Genomic DNA, 20971 nt, shown 5'->3' with positions numbered 1-20971 from the left:
TTGCAGGATCCCCATAGTCGCATGACCAGAATTCAGATGCTTGGCAATTGGTTTGCATTTATGACGGTTACAGTGTCCCCTGGGTCATGTGATCACCTTTCATGACCATTTAATAAAGTCAGTGAGGAAGCCAGGTTCACTTAATAATGTTACTAGTTTATCAACTGCAGTGATTCACTTAACAACTGTGACAGGAAAGGTAAAATGGGGCAAAATTAACAACAATTAATTGTAGCAATGGAAATTTTGGGCTCAATTGTGGTTGTAAGTCAAGGTCTAGTTGTACTGAGATAACATTTTGCAGGATTTAGAGCTGCACAATGTCTACTTTCCCTTCATACATTGAGAAGGCAGTACTGATGTAACTGCAGTTTTCCTTGAGGTACTTCAGACAATTTCTCCAGTTAGCTTAAAAAGTGTTGGCTACTTCTTTCTCTGGCTATATTCCAGCTGGGTAACTCACTGTGTTCTCTTTATCCTTGGCTCTTAATTGGTTCTGCATTCTTTTAAGCTGCTGTCAGAGAAGAGATTAAACAATTATTAGTTTTTATGTACAACCTGAGAATAACCCTCTTCTAGACCAAGGTAGGGAAAAAGGGTACAACTCAACTGCTTTTATTTCAGAAACTTTTGCCTGCCTGCTCTGCTACTTCTTCTCTTCTACCATATATTCTGTTTGTTCCTTCTGTGATCGTGGCCTACTATCAAGTTCTCTCTTCCTCCAGAAAGGACAACAAAAGGCTAACATTTTATATATTAATTAACCAAGTTTATATGGTCACCCAACTCACAAAGGGTCTGAGCAGCTCACAAAAATAAAACACCACATTATATAATCCATCAATCTCCCAGTGAATCATTTGGATTGGGATTAGGACACCCAGTCCTGTCTCTCTCTCTCTCTCTCTCTCTCTCTCTCTCTCTCTCTCTCTCACACACACACACACACACACACACACACACACACACACACATACACACCAGAGGTGGTATTCAGCAGGTTCTGACCAGTTCTGGAGAACCAGTAGCGGAAATTTTGAGTAGTTCAGAAAACTGGCAAATACCACCTCTGACTGGAGATTTTACAGTATCCTTCCCCTGCCACGCCCACCAAGCCATGCCCACAGAACCTGCATTTAAAAAAAATTGAATTCCACCACTAACACACACACACAAACACACACACACACACACACACACACACACAGAGAGAGAGAGGCACACATACACAAAGCAACTAGCATTGCTGTTAAATTCTGATGTAGGAACTAAAGTTGACTATACCTTATCTTTTGCTAGCTCCAGGGAGGTATAACATAGAACATTTGTAACTATACTTATTGACTTTCCCAAACTTAGAAATCTTTGATAAAAAATAAATGTATATTTAGCCACCAATTACTGGAAGTAAATCTTGCTAAGATTAGTGGGATGTTGGAGCAAGTATGGATAAGATTCCAGTACAATTAGTTACTTTAAATAAAGATAATCATATAGCTAAAATTTTGGCAACTGAAATTATAACAAGTAAGTATTAATTTTGTCTAGTCTAGTGAAAAGAAGGACTAAGAGTGACATGATAGCAGAGTTCCAATATTTGAGTGGCTGCCCCAAAGAAGCAAAGGATGGAAACTAATCAAGGAGAGAAGTAGCCTAGAACTAAGGAGAAATTTCCGAACAGTGGGAACTACTAACCAGTGGAAAACCTTCAAAAGTTGTGGGTGCTCCATCACTGGAAGCTTTTAAGAAGAGACTGGACAGCCACTTGCCTGGAAGGTTAGGATCTCCTGCTTGTGCAGGGAGTTGGACTAGAAAATCTGCAGTGTTCCTTCCAACTCTGTTATTCTGTTACATGAATAGTACCAATGTGCTGAACTATCATAATCCCATAGTTATTTATGCCAGAATATTTACACTCTGGTAAGGCAAATCAGTCCTTGGGTGAATAGGAATCTCAAAATATTTCATTGTCCTCATGAAAATTGATCCATGGGACATGAAGCCAAAAAGCCACAGTGCAGATAAGACATGGCAAAACAGATTGACAGAGTGAAACAAGACTTTATTCAACCTACAGTATGTCTTGAAAATATATTGAGAGGTTGAGCTGCAAGGAGATGAGATTTATTTTAAAGTGGAGGAAGTAATTCAGTAACCTGTGCAACACTGATATTATTTTGCTATCTGAAAATGCAAATGATCTGCAAGTGTTAGTAATGGAAGACAATTAGATTACATTAAATTAGATTAGATTAGATTAGATTAGATTAGATTCAACTTTGTTGTCATTGCCATGGATGCAGGCAACGAAATGCAGTTAGCATCCAACCAGAAGTGCAAAACAAACAAGACTGATTAAATATAAAAATCAAATCAATAAAAATAGATCCAGCAACCAGTCTTAGAATGGACAATGAAAACATTGATGTGGTAGATAGCTCCTGTCTTTTAGAATCAAGCATCAAGAGCAGAGGAGTCACAAGTCAGGAAATATGCTTGGTAGCAAAGCATAGTCAGATAATGGAGTTAGTAGGGTAGCACTTAGAAAAAACATGTATGTATTTACTAAAATCAGACCCTTGCAGATAATATTTGCCCTATGACAGTCTAATGAGGCAAAGTTGGACTTTGAAGATGCAGGACTGAAAGATTAGTATCACTCCCGAAATTCAGTGTCCGAGAAATCTCTTGGAATACCATAGTCAATCAGACAAACCAATAGATCATCGAACAAATGAATCTAGAATTCTCATTCATGGCACAAATGCCCAGGCTCAAATGATCATTACTGTCCAGTGAAACATTCCACAAAGTTCTAGCTCTATTGAGAACGTTCTAATATTGGGAAAGTTTAGCAGGAAAGAGAAGAATATTTAAGCCCTATAAGGTAGACCACATCGAGAAACTGACTACATAGGAAGATTGGAATTATATTTTATTGAGATAGGCTATATAGTAACGGAATTTTGCAAGTCTGTTTTCATTTTGTCTTCTCTTCCTCTTATAGCCCATTAGTCGCGGGAGCCAGCCTGTCTTCCTAACACTATTTTCTTTCTTAAGGAATGTTTCTGCCCTTGTTTCTGTAACAGCTGGATATTTTCTTAAGACCATCTCCATGGCTTTAAGAGAATGACCATCAGCAAGATGGATAGATTTGGTTACAAAAGTGTATGCGCATTAGAAGACCCGTGGGACCAGATTGGGGCAAATCTATGTATGTGGAGAAATTCTATTAGTTGTTTAGAATTGACACTGATTTCATAGCATGTAATCAATCAAAGCAAGTTATTACAAGTGTTCTCCAAATCCTGCTCATAAGGACACTGTGACCAAAAAAAAAAAAAGAGAGCTATGAATGCATTCACCTTTGGCATGATGTAACACCAAGCTGTGGTTAATTAAAGAAAACATTTCTATTTCCCCCTTTTTAATTGAAGCTCTGAAAGAAGAGAAGACAGCCCAAGGCTCTGTGTCTTAACTGTTATGGTAACATCTAAACTTTTTCGTTAGCTACCCTATCCATTAGATAGGAAATACAGTATTTTGAAAAAAGAGATAAGATTCTTAAATATAGTTGATTATAACAAAGATTGTATATTTGTGGGTGTTTTGAATGCTGTCACTATATAGATATATTCAAAGTGCAAGGTTCTTGGTCACGTTAGACAATAAAGCAAATTAAAAGCTATTGAAAAATCTGAAAGCATTCTGGAGTGAACAGAATATGGGCACTTCTAAAAGATTACTATGCTTCCAACGTTGGTTTTCAAAATTGTTGCTGCTTTGCTGCTGCAAATAGTAATGTTTTGTGGCAAGAAAGGGCAATGAGCTAAATGTTATCCACTCCACCCCAAACCCCCACCACCATCACATTAAAATTCATCATAGAAGTCCCTTTAAACCAGAAGTTTCTGTCTTCAATAAATATATCCCTGTGATGTTTTATTTCAGGTAGTTGGGTTATCTACTGCATATAAAGACCTAAATCTTTTCCAAATGATCAATGACTCAGGAATCCTGTATCCATTTGCTAACACTCAATTATAAGTAATAATGTATATGCCTGTGCTGTAAATCAGAGATAGTGAAAAGTCTTGGAAAGTCTTGACACACACTATTATTATCATACCTCTCTGTAACTATTTAAAGTTTTTGATGTTTGCTTTCTCTTGAAAAGGAGATTTGCCACTTAACCCTAGAATATAGTTTGCTTTTTTTTTTGAACAAACAACCTTTCCAAATTATCACCAGAGTGCATTACTGAAACTAAAATAGATTCAGGTTTTCTTTCACTGTCCAGAATCACTTAAGTTTCAGGAATGTGGATAGAAGGGAGGAATGTTATTCTTAGCATCTGCTATTCTAGGCAAAAGCTGGATAATTTGTCAGGGGCTCTGAAAGCAACATATGTTCTGGGCTTGACTTTAGAGGCCTATAGGTATGTGCGCACAGCCAGATATGACATACAAACTCCCCATGCAGGTATACACATATACAGTATATACACACACATAGTTCTCACTCCCCTGTCTACATTGCTCAATACCTTTGTGTACCCTTTGTTGTTGGCAGCACTATGCCATCCCTCCTTCTAGTGAAGTAACTAAATATCATTGCCATGTCCACTGGCAGCTTTCTGAACCTGCCACTTTACAAGCAAACTTCACTGTAAGGTGTGGCAGGTGACAGATACTTGACCAGCCAGAAGAATGACTCAGCGGGCCACCTTCAATCTACAAATGCCCTATTGAGTCAACTGAGGAGCCACAGCACTTCCTGGGCAGCGTCTTGGTCCGCCGAGAAAGGCAGGGAGAGGCTGTTGAGGAGTAATCCTAGTTGCGTCTGTATTCCAGTGGTCAACAAGGTGCCCAGAAGAAGCATCTTCCAGATCATTGAGAAATTCCCCAAACACCATCTGGAAACTCGCTGGATGTATATATTCATCTAGTTTGTCTCAAGGTTTTGATAGAAAAATAATGGAAGACCCACCATATATTCCCTGTTGAACTTCTCCATCTATTAATCCTACCAAGGCTACTTTGGATTGAGCACACTCAGAGGTTGCCTCTTAGGAATTATTGTGGATATTGACTGAGAGGATTCTGAGTTTTAACTCTAGAGGGGTATCACTTTTCACAATTTTATGAATTTTAACTTGTGTTCTTAATACTAATTTAATCATCTTGATTTTGTCCTTTGTTTTTCTTACGTACATCTGAAAGTCATCTAGATCCAGCCAGTTTCATAAATAATAATGTATATTTATTTGTGTTCGTTTTTGCTTGTCATACTTATATACGATCAAGTACTTCTGGGCAAAGTAAAGGAATGCTGTAACAATTGGTGCAAAATGCAAGAAAACCATCCTCTGGGGTGATTTAGGCCCTGTCCAATCCTAGTACAGTGCGTCTTTGGAAAATATTTAGAATACTTAAGAAATATTGGTTCTTTCTTCTCAGGAGAAGGGTTTGACAGTAGGAAAGAAAAAAGTTTGCTCGTTCTTTCCTTTGAGGAAGCCAATTTTATTTTTGCCTCAAGAATATTCTGAGTCATCCTCTGACGTGTACGTCAGAATTGGACTCTGGCATCACCCATAATTTCCAGTTTCTTCCACTCAATCTGCATTTTACGTTTTCAGGTGAATGATCAGTTTTGTTTACTCAAAAGTCAGAGACTATCCTTTTCCTCCAGTTCTCCGGTACTTCCCTTCCAGCAGAGAGATAGAGGGAGGGGCTCTTTTTTATGATTTTCTATGAGCTGTAAAGTGGAGTTGCTAATTCAGTTTATCAAGCTTGCCAGAAGAGCTTTGTCAACATATATTGGCGTTTCTCTTGATAGCGTACTATAGATACCTGTCTTTTTAAAGCTTTTTCAAATTGTTTGAGAGGTGCTGCATTTTTATCTTATCTCTGGAGAATGAGGCAGCCTGTGCAATTCGATATAACCCATTTTAAACACAGACATAGTTTTGGAAATGCACAATCTGAGAAAGAAGCTGTTTGTTTAAATATATTATTCTTTTTTTCTAAACATCACATTAATTAGTACGTAATATTTCCTGGGTGTCATTTTTGTCTTACGTTTATTCATTTCAGAGAAACTTTCCCAAATGTATTTCTTGATGGCTTGGGCTTAGAAATGTAGAGGCTGTTAAATTATTAACTTGCTCTCTGCTGTTGTATTTACCGTACTTCAGCATGGCCTCAGCTTTCTGAAAATGAAGTTCTCAGGCGTTAAACAAGCATTTTGCTTTTTGTAATATGCAGTGTCCTTGTTTTTTATTTCTGTTGCACTTCAACATTTTTGCATAAATGGACTTTGTTGGAAAAGTAGTTAAAACATTCTTGTAAAAATGTTCCCTCCTTTTTGGTGTGTCTGGATATGTGCATATTTTGTTATAGGAAGGGAAAAATTAAGCCAAAGAAAAGAACCCTAATTTCTATATAGTTGAAGTTTATTAATGTTTATGATCCTAAAACTATGTAAATATACATTTCTTTTCTTGATCATTTGAATCTACTTTCACCCACAGGTTATTCCTAGTTTAAAAACTTATTTTCCAATGGAACAGTTTGAAGCCAGACAATCATTACTAAGTCTTTAAGCTTTGAACTATTACCTGATTCTGCAGTCCTGAAGTGTTCATTTTATAGATTTCCCTACGCAAAGGACCCCCCCAAGGCCTAGACTTTGGTCAATGTCAAGTCTTAACCTATTGATCATTTTACTTTTACTTCTTATCAAATGTATACTCTGTTTCCAACACAGAAGTTGGCTTACAACAATAATAAAACAAAAAGTAGAAAACAGTAAAGTTAATACAGTTAAATAAATCATGGATTAAAATGCAAACAATGAAATAATTTACAATTAAAAGTGAGAACCAAATACAAATCAGCAAGAACTGTATCTCATCTGAGAACCTTTGTCATTGAGCTTTTTTTGGCTGTAAGGACCTCTTCAGAAGGGCTTCTGCTGGTAATCTTGAGTAGTAAATAGGTCAGGCCCCACTGATATCAGGCCAAGCTGCTTAATGATTTAAAATCCAATTTCTCGCAGTATTTAAATTTTTTTTATCAAACTTTCAAATGACCATGAAAATAGGTGCCACCTGGGGATGGGGTGTTGTGGGTAAACCTCCCAGAGAATGCCATATCATGTCCCATCCTGTTACATCCCATGATTGGTGGGTATCTCTGTATACAGAAGAACATTCTCTATTTCCTCAAACTGACTAGGCAGAATTTATCTGGGAAAGATGGTCTTATAGATTAGATACCCAGAATCTCAGCCATGTATGGCTTTATATATCATAACCAACAGTTTGAGTTGCCTTTGGAAGTGTACTTACAACCAGTTCAGATCTCATTGCAAATGTATTATGTGGCAGTAATAAGACTGTCCTGCAAGCAATCGGGTTGCTACACTTTCCAACAGTGGAAATTGCATGGCGGTCTTTCAGGGGCCTCCCTGGGTCAAGCGAATTACAGTAATCTGAACAAGAGATGACAAGGTAATAACTGACCAACATCAAGAGGCAGAGGTTAGCTTTGGCTTTTACTGTAAGCCAACAGGGTCTCTTACTTCATTTTGTTGTTGTTATTAGATGTCTGGGGTAGAGGTGAGGATTTATTTATTTCCTGCCTTTATTATTTTTATAGATAAGACAGCAAAAACACACACAGTACTCTTTCCTCCAGAGTGTGGTGGCTCATGAGGGTAGAACACTGAGCTGACATTTAGCAGGCTCATGTTCGAGACCCATCGCTACCATGGGACAAAAAGAGTTCCCATCCCACGCTCCAGCTCCTGCCAAAACAGTTCCAGCAGTTCAAAAGTAGTCAACTATGATTAGATAAATAGGTACCACTTCAGTGGGCAACTTCATGGGAGCATGAAAGGAGTCTCCAATTGGGCATCCTCTGGGCAACACTGATGTTACCAGCAAATCCTTTCACTACAGAAGCACTTCAGTGCTTCCTACAGGGAAGTATTGGCATACTCTTTCCTCCTCCTATTCCTCCACAACAAGAATCCTATGAGTTGGGTTGGGCTGAGATAGAGTGACTGGCCTAGAGCCTCCTAGCTGGCTTTCAGAATTCACCACAAGGTTTCTAGTGAGGTGCGCCTAAGCACTCAACCAACTAAAGTGACTATGTGACGCGCTCAAAAATACAAGGAATGCCAACCCAGCGCCTATGACTTGCTCCAGTTAGTGTGCTGGCTGGCTCTGAAAGGGTGGGCATTGCAGAACTTGTACCCAATCAGAACAGTTTCCCGTCATAAATGCTCCTAAGACAGTGATGATTTCATATTTAGGAGCCATTTGAGCAACCTAAAAGGATTTGTTTATCGAGACAATTGCTTCTCAGGCCAAAAGGGGGAAGCAAGTGGCCTGGCTAGCTTGTCTATCTTGATACTGGATTCCTAGTTGCATTACACAACTAGGAATACGCTCCTCATTGAAATCAATCAGGTAGTCCTTACTTAATGACAACAATTGGGAGTGGCACTTAGTTGTTAAATGAAGCCATCGCTCAGTGAATCTGCAACTGTGCTTATGATCTTTCTTCAGTTTAGCTTGCTTTACAGGTCTGCAAAAAGACATGAATGCAAGGATTGGTCATGCAGTTATGTTTTCATCACAGTTATAACAGTGATTGGTCACTGTATAAGCCTGTCATAAAATGAGGATTACCTGATATGCAGTATCAAATTGAGAATAATGGAGGCTCATGAGCCAGGATGGCTATACTTCTTGCAATAGAGACAGAATTCTAGTAATTTCAGTGTTTGGGCCATGAATTATTGTTAATGTAAAAGAAGGAGTGGCAGAACCTTGGGGCAGAGTCAAAATCAGCCTAGAGTCTCTATGTTCCCACAAACGAATTAAGTCCAACATCTCTTGAATCTCTTTAACCCTTATCTAAGACCAAAACAACAGCTGAGTAGATTCCTATGCATAGGCATGAGCAATAAATCAGTTTAATTGGAACTTCAGGTGTGGTCCTGGTCCTTCGTCCCTGACAGTTACCCAAATAATTAGTGTTAGTCCAACATGCCTTTCCCTCCCTTTTTCTCTCTCCCTCTCTGTTACAAGGAATGATAAATAGCTTGACTAAAGCCATTGCTTAGGTACACAGAAGATGTATGTTCAGCTGCACACACATCTTGTTATAGCTTTAAGATAAACTATCTCTGCCACTTGGTTGGTTTTTGAGTATCATTCTTCATGATCCTGAGCAATAATGGCAATCTGGCTTTGTCTATTATGTATCCCCATGAACTTGCTGGGTAGTAAATAATACTATTGTAGTTTCTTGCTGATGGCAGTGTTTAGAGCTTAAGGGGAGAAAAGAGAAAGTTGTTACGTGTGAGAGGAGGAAGAGAGCGTTGTCTTCATGTGTACATATGGATTGTTAATCCATAGTATCTAAATTATTTTGCAGCTGCTAATTCAACATTTTGATGGCCACCTAATTAATATAGAGATCCGACCTGCGGGGTGCTTAGATCTGGCCTGTGGGGCCGCCCTGAAAACAGTGAAGGACTGGCCTGCAGTGCCTGTCCCAGTGAAAATGGAGCTTGGGGGGGACTGCATGCGTCCCCCAAGCTCCATTTTCTCTGACAGAGGGCTGCGGAGGCTGTCGTGGGCAAAAACAGATGTTGAGCTTGCCATGCCATCACCCCCCCAGGTCAAACACAACCTGATGCACCCCTCAATGAAATGGAGTTTGATACCTCTGGATTAAGGGTTTCATTTTAAAGGAACATGTTCACCTGTTTGCCTTTTATCCTAAAACTTTTAGGATAATTTTTGTGTCTTTTCCATGCCTGAACGAAAGCAAAACTTATATCATGCTATTGTAAAGGGTATGTAGATTTTCATTGGCTTTAAAATAGTTTTTATTTAAATCAATAGTGTACTATCTGACATCCAGTAATAAACAACAGCAAATGAAATTAGACCAATTTTAAAAACTCAACGGTTTGATAATGTCAGTACTTCCAAGATGATACCAGTACTGCTAATTCAGATTAAATATAATATGAAGACTTTTATGGGACAAAGTTATCAAATTTCCAATGATAAGGCTGCCTTATTCTCTTCTTTTAAATAATTAAAATGTTGTTTCAAACTCAACATTTTGAGTCCTTTTGATTAAGGATGAGTGTTTAATTTCCTGTTTATTTCTCATTCTACCTGTGAAGGCCAATAATAAATAGTATTCAGTGTTCAACATTTCAAAAGGCATAAAGGAGATCCCATTTTAAAAACAGTTCATGTAAACTTTACCTGGAAAAGAAATGTAATACACCTGGGAAAAGTAGATTTAACCTAACACTATTTCTATTTCCTGCTAGTGGCAGTCTTGTAGTGGAATTTTCAAAAACACCAAGAGAGGTTGAATTGATTTTATCTTGCTCCCTCATTCCATACTACTACATATCTGGACTCAATTCTGCAAGAGAGTTATTTCTAGAGTGGTGAAACAGTGTATGTTGGAATAGTGAAATCTTATACTACGTAAGCACAGTTGTTCTTGGGGAAAAAAACGAATTAACTTCTCTAAATGCATGTTTCATGGGGAAAATCTATCTCTGTGGTCACCAGGAGTTAAAAAAATGACTTGATAGCACGTAATACAAAAATCAAATCTATATTATCCTTGTAATTGATTGCATGCAAGTAATCTGCTCCTTTCCTTTGCATAAAAAAAGAGTTGATTATGTACCAGCATTTTTATTTTTTAGGAAACTTGATATATGGTAAAGCCACGCTAAAAGAACAACCATCATGATGTAAGAAATAGTAATTTTATTCTTATTTTAAAAATTTAAAAATTAAAAAAAATAAAAATAAAGAAAACAAATCTTGGCTACCAAACAGCAAAAATGTTAATAAAATCTCATATGCACCTCTATTGACGATGCAACAGTGGTGGGACTCATCTCCTGTGGGGATGAGTCTGCCTACCGAGATGAGGTAGACCGGTTGCTTTCGTGATATGGAGACAATAACTTGGTCCTCAACACCAATAAGATCAAGGAGCTTATAGTAGACTATAGAAAGAACAGATCAGACATCCAGCCCTTGTTATCAATGGAGACCGTGTGGAGCAAGTGGCCAGTTTTAAGTTTCTGGGTGTTACCATAAAAGAGGACCTGACTTGGGGTGTTCACATTGCAGTCCTGGTCAAAAGAGCCCAGCAGAGATTATACTACTTGAGATTTCTCAGAAAACAACAACTGAATGAAAAACTGCTCGTGACTTTCTACCGCTGCGCCATAGAGAGTATCTTAACTGACTCCACCTCTGTATGGTTTGCCAATTGCACAGTGGCAGATAGGAAAGCACTCCAGAGGGTTAATGTCATTGCCCAGAAGATCATTGGTTGCCCTCTCCCCTCTTTGGAAGAGCTTTATAGCTCCCACTGCCTTAAGAAAGTTCAAAACATTCTCAAAGATCCATCTCATCCTGGGCACCCTTTTTTTGAACTATTACCATCTGGCAGATGGTACAGAATAATAAAAACAAGCACAAATAGGCTGAAAAACAGCTTCTATCCCAGGGCAGTAGCTCTTTTGAATTCTGCTGTATAGTGCAGTGTTGGTGCGGTGTCGGGGGTTTTCAGTTCAATGTATGGAGTGTGAAGGATGTGTGTTTGTGTTTATTTTCTTGGTCATGATGTGTACTGAAGATGGTGTTTGATTTTGTTGCACGAGGTGCAATGACAATAAAGTAAAGTAAAGTAAACTATTAGATGATCTGAAGCTTTATGGAAAACTTTTTTCTTTTTACCTTCAAGAGGCCTAGGATCATTGCTCAAATTACAAATTACATTGCTGCCTCTAACTCAAATTTCTTTTGATTGACTACTGTTTTGGTTGCGTCCTCTGTTCCTCAAGATTTTTCTTACAGTCTATTAGAGTATACTAAGCATTGTTTACAATACTTGTGGGCACAATTTGCAAGTTACAACAGTAACTCATACAGTTTGGTCTTTTCCTATCTTTATCCCATGCTAACAACAGGTGCAGTAATATTATTCTAGATCAGTCTCTTTGTTGATCATAGGTATATCCCCAATATTTAGAAATTGTCAAGATACCAAGAAATATCAGGGGGTTTTGGACATGAGGTTGAACAAAAAAAAATTATTATGCAACATTGGAATGAGAAATCTACATTTGATTTCAGGAATGATTTTTGCTATGTATCTATGTATATAGATATGTCTGTAAATATTTCAGTTGATGAGTGTATTTTTATTTTGAGAAGGAGGCGAGAAAGAGCAATATGATTTCAGTATTTATAGCTGTTCTACAGGATCCCCTTTTTATTATGATTGTTAATCTGAAGTTATATTATTTAACACCATTGTGTGTGTGTGTGTGTATTTAAAAAAATATTCTCAGAAAACTGTTCCCTAGAATTGGATCTTGTACCTCATATTTATTTCATGGGCATATATGTTTGCTTTCCAGATTAGTACTGTTTATTTAGAATGTTTATCTAATAGTACATTTGAGGGAAGTGCAAGATCTTTTTCATGAATTACATGGTTTTATTTTTAAAAAAATCTTTTACATTCCAGCTATATAGCCTCTAGCAAGCTTGACAGAATCCCATGTGACTGATATTTGGAAAGCCAACAGGGTAGTGCTATTAATCACAACAACTGTTCCTATTAGCCTGGATAGGATTCAGGATAGGATTCCAAGGTGCTTGAGGGCAAAGCCACCTGCAGTGCTTACTCAATCACTAGTTCTTGGATAAATCAGTGATTTCAATTTTAATACAGGTAGTCCTCACCTTATGACCATAATTGACCCTGAAATTTCTGCTGCTAAACAGGACAGTTGATAAATGAGTTTTGCCCCCATTTTATGGCTTTTCTTACCATAGTTGCTAAGTGAATCCCTGCAGTTGTTAAGTTAGTAACATGGTTATTAAGTGAATCAGGCTTCTCCATTGACTTCGCTTCTCAAAAGGTGAGCACTTGGCACCAGAACACTGGAACTGTCATAAATACACGTCAGTAGCAAAGTGTGCAAATTTTGATCCCCTGACCAGAGCATGCTGCTGCAACCATTGTAAGTGTGAAAAATGGTCATAAGTCACTTTTTCCCATGCCGTTTCAACTTTGAATGGTTGTAAGTCAAGGACTACCAGTTTGGTATATGGCAGGGCTATCAAAAACTCCCGGCCCACAGGCCAGATGTGTCACGCGCTGGACATGCCCATGCCTGGTTTAATGAAAGGGGGAGGGGAAGTCCCGATACGTCACGCGATGCTGCAAGTTTGATACCCTTGGTATACCGGGATCTGCTTCAGCAAGTCCTGCAACTATTTCCACGGGGAAAGGGTAAGGAACTGTAACATCCACTTTATGCGTGGGGCTGATGAAGGCTTTGCAGGCTTCTAGCGAAGAGCCCTTGTTCGTTTTCGCAAACTCTTGTTGCCCTGCTAGCCTTCCCACAAACTTCAGATCTGTAGAGATATCACACGCATGTCCTGCTGGCTCATAAATTATTCCTAAGGAAGTGATGAAAAGGGAGAGTGCGCTAGGAGTCATCATTAGTCAGAAAGATAAGACGACAAAGGAAAGAGGCTACACTTTCAGGGAGTCCTGTTTCATTGCGCTCTTTGCTCTCCGTGATCATCTGAGCCAAAGGGAAGGGCCCCGGGAATGTCAGAAGCTTTTCTTGTCAAACCTGTTGCCTTTGGAGAGGGTGAGTAAGACTTAAGGGGAGTGTTAGAGGCATGGTCTCTCTCTTCGCCTTGTGAAGTGGGAAGTCCTTGTCTGGGCTGCAGTAAAAACATTTTCACTCTCTCCGCTCCTGGGTTTCTGGCATACCCTTCCTTCTGTGAGACACCCATCAGGTTTGCTTGCTTTTCTTTCTCTCTTATGCTCTCTCTGGAGGAGGAGAAAAAGAGGGTGGAATAAGGAGGTAGCCCCAGCAATAAAAACTGATGATGTCAGCAATGTGTCAGCAGAGAGAGCCTGTCGGTGAAACTAGAATTACACCTAAGTGTCTGAGGCTTTGAGGCAAGAAGTTACCTTGTTCCTGGGAGAAAGGCTTGGAGGGAAGGAGGATTATCTAAAGCACGCATTTTCAAAATAAAACAAAATCTCCTATTGCACTTTTTGGAACCTATAGTATAACGATTCCTTCAGCCCTCTGCAAAGATCCAGGTAAGCACAAAGGAACTTCCGTCTCGAGTTGTTTTGATTTCCCGCTGCGAATGTGAAATATTATGTGCAATGTTAAAACGCACCAATTTTGTTTTAGGGGGAAAGGAGGTGAAAAGGGTTGGTGATCCCAAGTGGACGTAGATTGAGTGAAATCAGCTAATTTGTGTCTATATAATACATTTAAGACCAGGATCAATTTTTCTTATTCGTATGTTTGTTGGATAGAGAAAAATCTAATTTCTGCTTTGCAATTATTTTTCAATGAAATACGATCTCTCAAAATTCCTGTCAGTTTATTGATCCTAGTTTGAGGATGTTTATATTCTTGTTATGGAATAAAAATTGGGTATATAAACAAGGACTGTTGAAACATTCCAGCAAACCAAAGCTTCATGTTTTGTCAAGCAAAATCTAGTGTTATTCACAGCTTTTTTAAACACAACATCGAATAAAACATTTGCAAAGTACAACTTGGAGCTGGAAATACTTTTTAAGATGAAAGGCTGGTAAAAATAATGGTGCTTGGCTCATCTATGAACACAGACAAAGGATTAGTTGTTATTTCTGACAAAGTGCATTTAGCACTGAAGTTTAATCTTTCATGTTTATGAAATGTACGATTGCTTTATACTATTGATTGCCGTTTACTTTTAGCAATTTTGTTGAGATATGGCTGTTCAAAATATTATATTCTGGTGTTAAATACATAAAAGCTGAAATAACTTGATGATATTTTTGTAAGTCAATTTCCTGGCTATTTATCCGTTAAGTTCATTATCAACTGAAATGAATAATTTGAACATTTACTCAGAAGCCATTTCAACTCTGATCAAAGGGCTTCCTCACAAGATACAACCAGTATTGTACTTTGAGTATAGCATTCCTTTGCGTATATATACATGAGAGTAAGTTAGATTGAACGCTATGAAAATTGCTCTGAAATAACAGCCATTTATTAATGAAAAGACACACAGAAATTGTAAAGTAACATCCCAAAGCGCTGTTTTTTGGGGAATGCAGTGGAGAGGAAATTAATTTCTCTATATCTAACCACAACATTTGGCTGTTGAGAGACTGATTAAACATAATCCTTTTCAAAAGCGTTGAAGATTTTGTGAAACCTGGAGCTGTGCAGTTCCAGATACATTGTCTTTATTTTGATTTACCTTGGGCTGAAGTTAAAAAAAACTTACTTGCCAAACCAGCTGTTTAGGTATCATTTCATCTCCTACCTCAACAATAGCAACAAAAGGTTTTGGAACTAAAGTGCCCTACTTCATTATCTTTCATGCATTTCAGAGACGTGTGTGAAAACTTGTTAGCTTTGTTTTGCACAGGTGCTAATTAAGGAGAACTTTAGAAAGCAGACTCTTTCCTGTTGCAAGTGCCAAGAAATGCAGTAAGGGGACAGCTGTAGATTGATTATATATTAGAGTTCTGAACTGGTGACATAACAGCAAAAGGTACCTTTCTAGGAAGATTTGGAAAATAATGAAGGAGCACGCATATTTCACTGGTAGAGTATAAATTTGGCTTGTAAAATGCTCCAGGCAAGATGTCTGGCATCAACATTGTCACCAAGTCTAGATTAAGGAGGATGCTAAACTTCCTGTCCCACAAACTGTAATCAGCATGGTCAGCGATGAGATTGTTGTGAGTTGTAGTTCAGCAGGGTTGGTAGATTCACCACCGTTGTCCTAGATACAGGTAGTCCTTGACTTACAAACCCAGTGGAGCCCAAAATTTCTGTTGCCAGATGTGACAGTTGTTAAATGAGTCTTGCTCCATTTTATGACCTTCCTTGCCATAGTTGTTAAGTGAATCACTGCAGTTGCTAAGTTAGTAACAAGGTTGTTAAGTGAATCTGGCTTCCATGTTGATTTTGTTTGTCAGAAGGTCACAAAAGGGGAATCACATAACCACGGGACATTGCAGCTATCATAAATATGAATCAGTTGCCAGGTGTCTACATTTTGATCATGTGACCAGAGGGATATTGCCACGGTCATAAGTGAATAATACACATAAGTCACTTTTTTCGATGCTGTTGTAACTTTGGTCACTAAGTAAACTGTTGTAAGTCAAGGACTGCTTTAACATTTATCCAGATGTTCCCACTCAGTTTAAGATAGTCAACTAGGTTTTCTTAATATTTCACTAGTTTTAGGGACAAGCATGTGTAACCTTTTTCGAAGCACCTTTGGGACAACTATGACCTGGATGACTCCATAGATATTTCTTCATAGACATTTCTCATCCCATTTCACCTCTTCTATGCTAATTTAAATTCCTTCTACACTGTTGCATCACCCCTTCTAAACTCCATCCTTTCCTTGTTGCATAGTTCTTACTTCCTGCTCCAAGCTACTTTCAACACTTCAGGGTTACCCTTGAGGCATCATTGCTGCTGCCAGTATCAAGTGCCAACCACTGTAAAAGGGCAGCTTCGTTAGTTTTGTAGTCAGAGTAAAATGGAGTAAAACCTTAGTTAGGCTTGTGTATTTTTTTTCAACTTTATCGATTCTTGCGCCTTTCTCTGGAATGTTTATGTAGAAAAGCAATTTGGAGGTGGTTTTCTTCATAATCCACTCACAATTATTCCCTATGTACTGAGAAATATCCACCTCCAAACAAAATATATACCATTCTTGGGTATAGCAGTGTCAACTTACGGCATGAGTTTAAAAGAGCACAAGTGACTATTCAGGAAGAAAATAATGTTCTAGCGTTTGCACATAATAATACATGTCTCCTGGGATTTCTGAATCAAATGGAAGTTTATGTAGAGAATATATCCCTTAAAAGCTGCATAAGGAACTGAAGTATGCATTCCACATGGTGGCCTGTCTCTTCTCAGGTTCTAGATCAGTGTTTGTCTTCCTTAGCAGCTTGAAGGTGTGTGGACTGGGGAATGACTAGTTAGGGAATTCTGGAAATTTGGAAATCTTCCAAATGCCTATGGTTGAGAAACACTGATCTTGCTGGGGGAATGGCTGACTGGGGAATTCCAAGAGTTGAAGTCCACACATCTGTTTATTATGGTTGAGAAACACTGATCTAGATAGTATATTTTTTTTGTTTACTGATATGCTCTTCCATATCACACATTCAACACTAATCAGAGGGTTTTTCAAGTAGCATCTGGCCAATCTTGATTAAACTGTGATGCTAAAAGAACTGGCCTGGCGAGGACTTGGATGAGAAGCCAGCATGAAATCTCAGGGCTCTAGGACTGTATCAAAAAAATTGAGAAGGCATTCCAAAAGGCTGCGTCAAGCCACCCTTCCCAAAAGAATAGAATAGAATAGAATAGAATAGAATAGAATAGAATTGAATTGAATTGAATTGAATTCTTTATTGGCCAAGTGTGGTGGGACACACAAGGAATTTGTCTTGGTGCAAATGCTCTCAGTATACATAAAAGAAAAGATACATTCATCAAGAATCATAAGGTACAACACTTAAGAAGATGTTAATCTTCCAAAGAGCAGATGTTACCCCTGACAGCCAGTGTGTTAAGTTGTGAGTCAGTTGGATTGGGACTAGGAGACCTAGGTTGAAGTCCAACCTCAACCATGGAAGGTGATTGGTTGACTTTGGCCTTCTCTCCCCCCCTTTCTTTCTTTTCTCTCTGACTCAATCAATCAATGAAGCATGGGTGGTATTAAACTATTATCGAAAATACTATTATTTTGTTATTTATTAACACAGGAGATGCATAATGATTTTCCTTTGTCCTCCATTCCCCTCATCACACTTTGATCTTTCACTTTAGCAAACTTGTGGAGATTTTCATTGCATTCATCATAATCTCAGTCAGAGAAATAGCACTTGTCACACAGTGTAAAGACGGCAGTTGTTAAATGATGACTCCTTGTTGCCATTTAAGACAAAGAAAGCTATGAGGGCTCATGGAAAGAGAAGTGTTGTTATATGCATATGTGAGACATGGATTGCAGGAGGGTGGGGGGATTTGTTGTTCTTTCCATGAGTTGAGATGCTCTCCCTCCCTCCTTCTCCACAAATCTTTGCTTTTTATAGCAGGGAATGTGTCAGAGTTGGAGCTGAACCATGGTTTACCCAGAAGGCCATATTAAAAAGAAAGTACAGGGCAATCCTGTAATTGTCTACTCCAAACTAAACACTATTCAGTTTAGTGGGAATTATATCTAGTTAAGCATTCACAACAGATGTAGACAATCTTCCACCTAAAGGCTACCTAGCTCACTGCATAATATCTATCCTCAAGAGTTTCTATAGGATTTGACCACTTCTCCCTCTATTCAGTTGGTCTCCTTTTTCGTGCAACTTGTTGGATACTTCCAGTCCTAAAAACACAATGATGAATGCGTGTGTGTAAACAGATGATTGATCCATGTGCTCCACAAGCAGTCCACAAGCCTGGAAATGCTTTGAAATTATTAAGACTGCAGCTTTAGGCAATCTATACAGACCCTATTAGTTACATGTATTTTGTGTGGAATTGTGTGTTTCAAACTCTATATCAGAGTTATCGAACTCAAGTCCTGGGCGCCAGATCCAACCCACGATGTGGTTAGATCTGGCCCACAAGGCTGCCCTGGAAACAGCAAAGGACCGGCGCCTCAGCCCCCAGCCCAAGTTGGCCAGGAACTGATCTAAAACATGGTGACAGCCATCTGGGCTGGAAAGTGGTCAGCCTTACTTCTGCGGGGCCTTCCTGGAGTAGCAAGAGGCTGCTGCTGCCCCCTGGGTATGCGCTGGAGACAATGGACAATGCCCACCACTGGCACTCTCCCCCTGACACGAACAATGTCGAGCTGGCCATGACTACCCCAGCCACAACCACCCAGTCGGCTGTGATTACCCTGACACGACCACTCCAGCCATGCCCAGCCAGCTCCCCAAGGTCAGTCACAACCCTCATACAGCTCTCAATGAAATCTAGTTTTGAACCCCTGCTCTATATAGAGAAGTAATATCAAGGTTCAGTTTAATTGTCCTGCCTAATAACATGCTATTCCAAGACAAAAACTACACAAGGTCTCCATCAGTGATGGTCTCAATTCGGTCATTTCAAACATCACAGCAAGAAAAGCATTTCATGTTTCATTATGCACATTAATTTTATTTGCAAATGCAAAATAACCTATAATTGTGTGGTTGTGGCGCTATGTAAAGGTAGAAATATAGAAAGTATGTTACTGTAGCCATTTTAATTTTAGAAATACTTCAAAGAATAGGATTTGTTTTGCATAATTCTAAGCTGTAGCTTGGAATTCTGTTAGGTTACCAGATTATTAGCAATGTAGAGAGAAAATAAATTATGAGTTCTGAGATATTTATATTTTTGCTTTTTATTTATTTATTTCTTCTAGTTATTTCAGTGGAAGCAGTTGGAGAATCTCTATTTTCGTGAAAAGAAATTTGCAGTAGAAGTTCATGATCCTCACAGGTAAGCAACCAGGCACTTACTCTAACTGTCTGACTGGATGAGTTGCTAATTCTGTGGGAGTCTATGCTTATTCCATACTCACACATGATGCTAAGTTGTAATGTGCATCCGTCCCAAGGGGGCAAAATGTTTTATAATATTATGGCTCTCCCCATTATGCTAATCTGAAAGGAATGAACTCAACATCACTGCTTCCCAAGCATATGTAAGTTACATGAAATAGCTCCATGCAGCGTTTATGTCTAATATAACCAGAGGATTAGCATTGTAGCCCTTTTTCCCATTACTATTCCAATCAGTTCCTGAAAAAAAGCCATGGATATATTTATAATAACAATAAAAAAGTTGGTGTAAACTAAAAAAAAACTATTGAAAGAATGTTACATATTAAGTGTTGCAAAGAAAGTGGTACAAATTACCCACATAAACAAATTCTAATGCCTTTTAGAATGTTTAGGATTATAATGTTCAGCTTCTAGAATTCCTACAGTAGGGATGTCAAACTCGTCATGTTGTCACGTCACTTATTGAGACTTTTCCCCTCTTCGCTAAACCGGGAGTGGGCATGGCCAGCATGTGATGCATCCAGCCCACGGCCCAGAGTTTGACACCCATGTCCTACAGCAGGGGTCCCCAACCACCGGGCTGTGGACCGGTACCGGTCCGTGGAACATTTCCTACCGGGCCGCTGGTTTGCTGGGCACCGCCATCTTGTTTGACCAGAAAGTGCTTCCGGGTGAGCTTTTCCGGTTGGAAAGCAGCGTTTGGGTCCTGAAGGAATCCTCGCGCCTTAGTTTCATCGAAGGGGGGGAGCTTCGAACAAAACTAAGGCGCGAGGATTCCTTCAGCACCCAAGGCAAGGCGAGCCAAGCGGCCGTCCTGAAGCCATCCCGAAGCGAAGCCCATCGACAAAGGTACAAAGGAGGAGTTGAAGGTGGCGGGGAGAAGCGGGGGACGGCTGGCTGGCCGGTCGCTCGGCTTGCCTTGTCTTGTCATGTGTGCTGATGCCGGTACCGGGCCGCGGATCATTTTGTGATGCCAGTGCTGGGCCGTGGCACACAAAAGGTTGGGGGCCACTGTCCTACAGCATTCATTCTGCCTGGAAATTTGGGGGACTTGTAATCCTGAGGCGTTGCTTTGCAGAAGGCTGATATAAGCAAATGCATAATTCTTAGTGGGCAGAAGCAGTTCAAGCAGATCAAATATTCTGGAAATATTTAAAATGAATCCCAGACCACCCCTTTAAAGTGAAGTCCATATTTTGGTGTTTTATTTTTAAAACATCTCTTCCAACTCATACAAATTGTAAACCTTTTGAAAGCACAAGATTCCTTCA

At 39.1% G+C, this 20971-nt stretch overlaps 1 protein-coding gene across 3 annotated transcripts in view; it reads left to right on the top strand.

The window, feature by feature from the left end:
• FRMD4B (FERM domain containing 4B) overlaps positions 1 to 20971 on the top strand; it is a 236349-nt gene that overhangs the window by 190313 nt on the left and 25065 nt on the right. For all 3 annotated transcript variants that reach the window (XM_087923650.1, XM_026722192.2, XM_087923649.1), the window contains exon 12: positions 19559 to 19635. In XM_087923650.1, coding sequence (XP_087779776.1) covers positions 19559 to 19635 — 77 coding nt within the window. The remainder of the gene's footprint in view (positions 1 to 19558; positions 19636 to 20971) is intronic.

Source organism: Pseudonaja textilis, chromosome 2 (assembly GCF_049901715.1).
Source record: "Pseudonaja textilis isolate UNSWEBS1 chromosome 2, rPseTex1.2, whole genome shotgun sequence".
In the NCBI taxonomy this organism is placed as follows: Eukaryota; Metazoa; Chordata; class Lepidosauria; order Squamata; family Elapidae; genus Pseudonaja; species Pseudonaja textilis.
The sequence above is the reverse complement of the archived record's forward strand: the minus strand, read 5'-3'. Positions and strand labels throughout refer to the sequence as shown.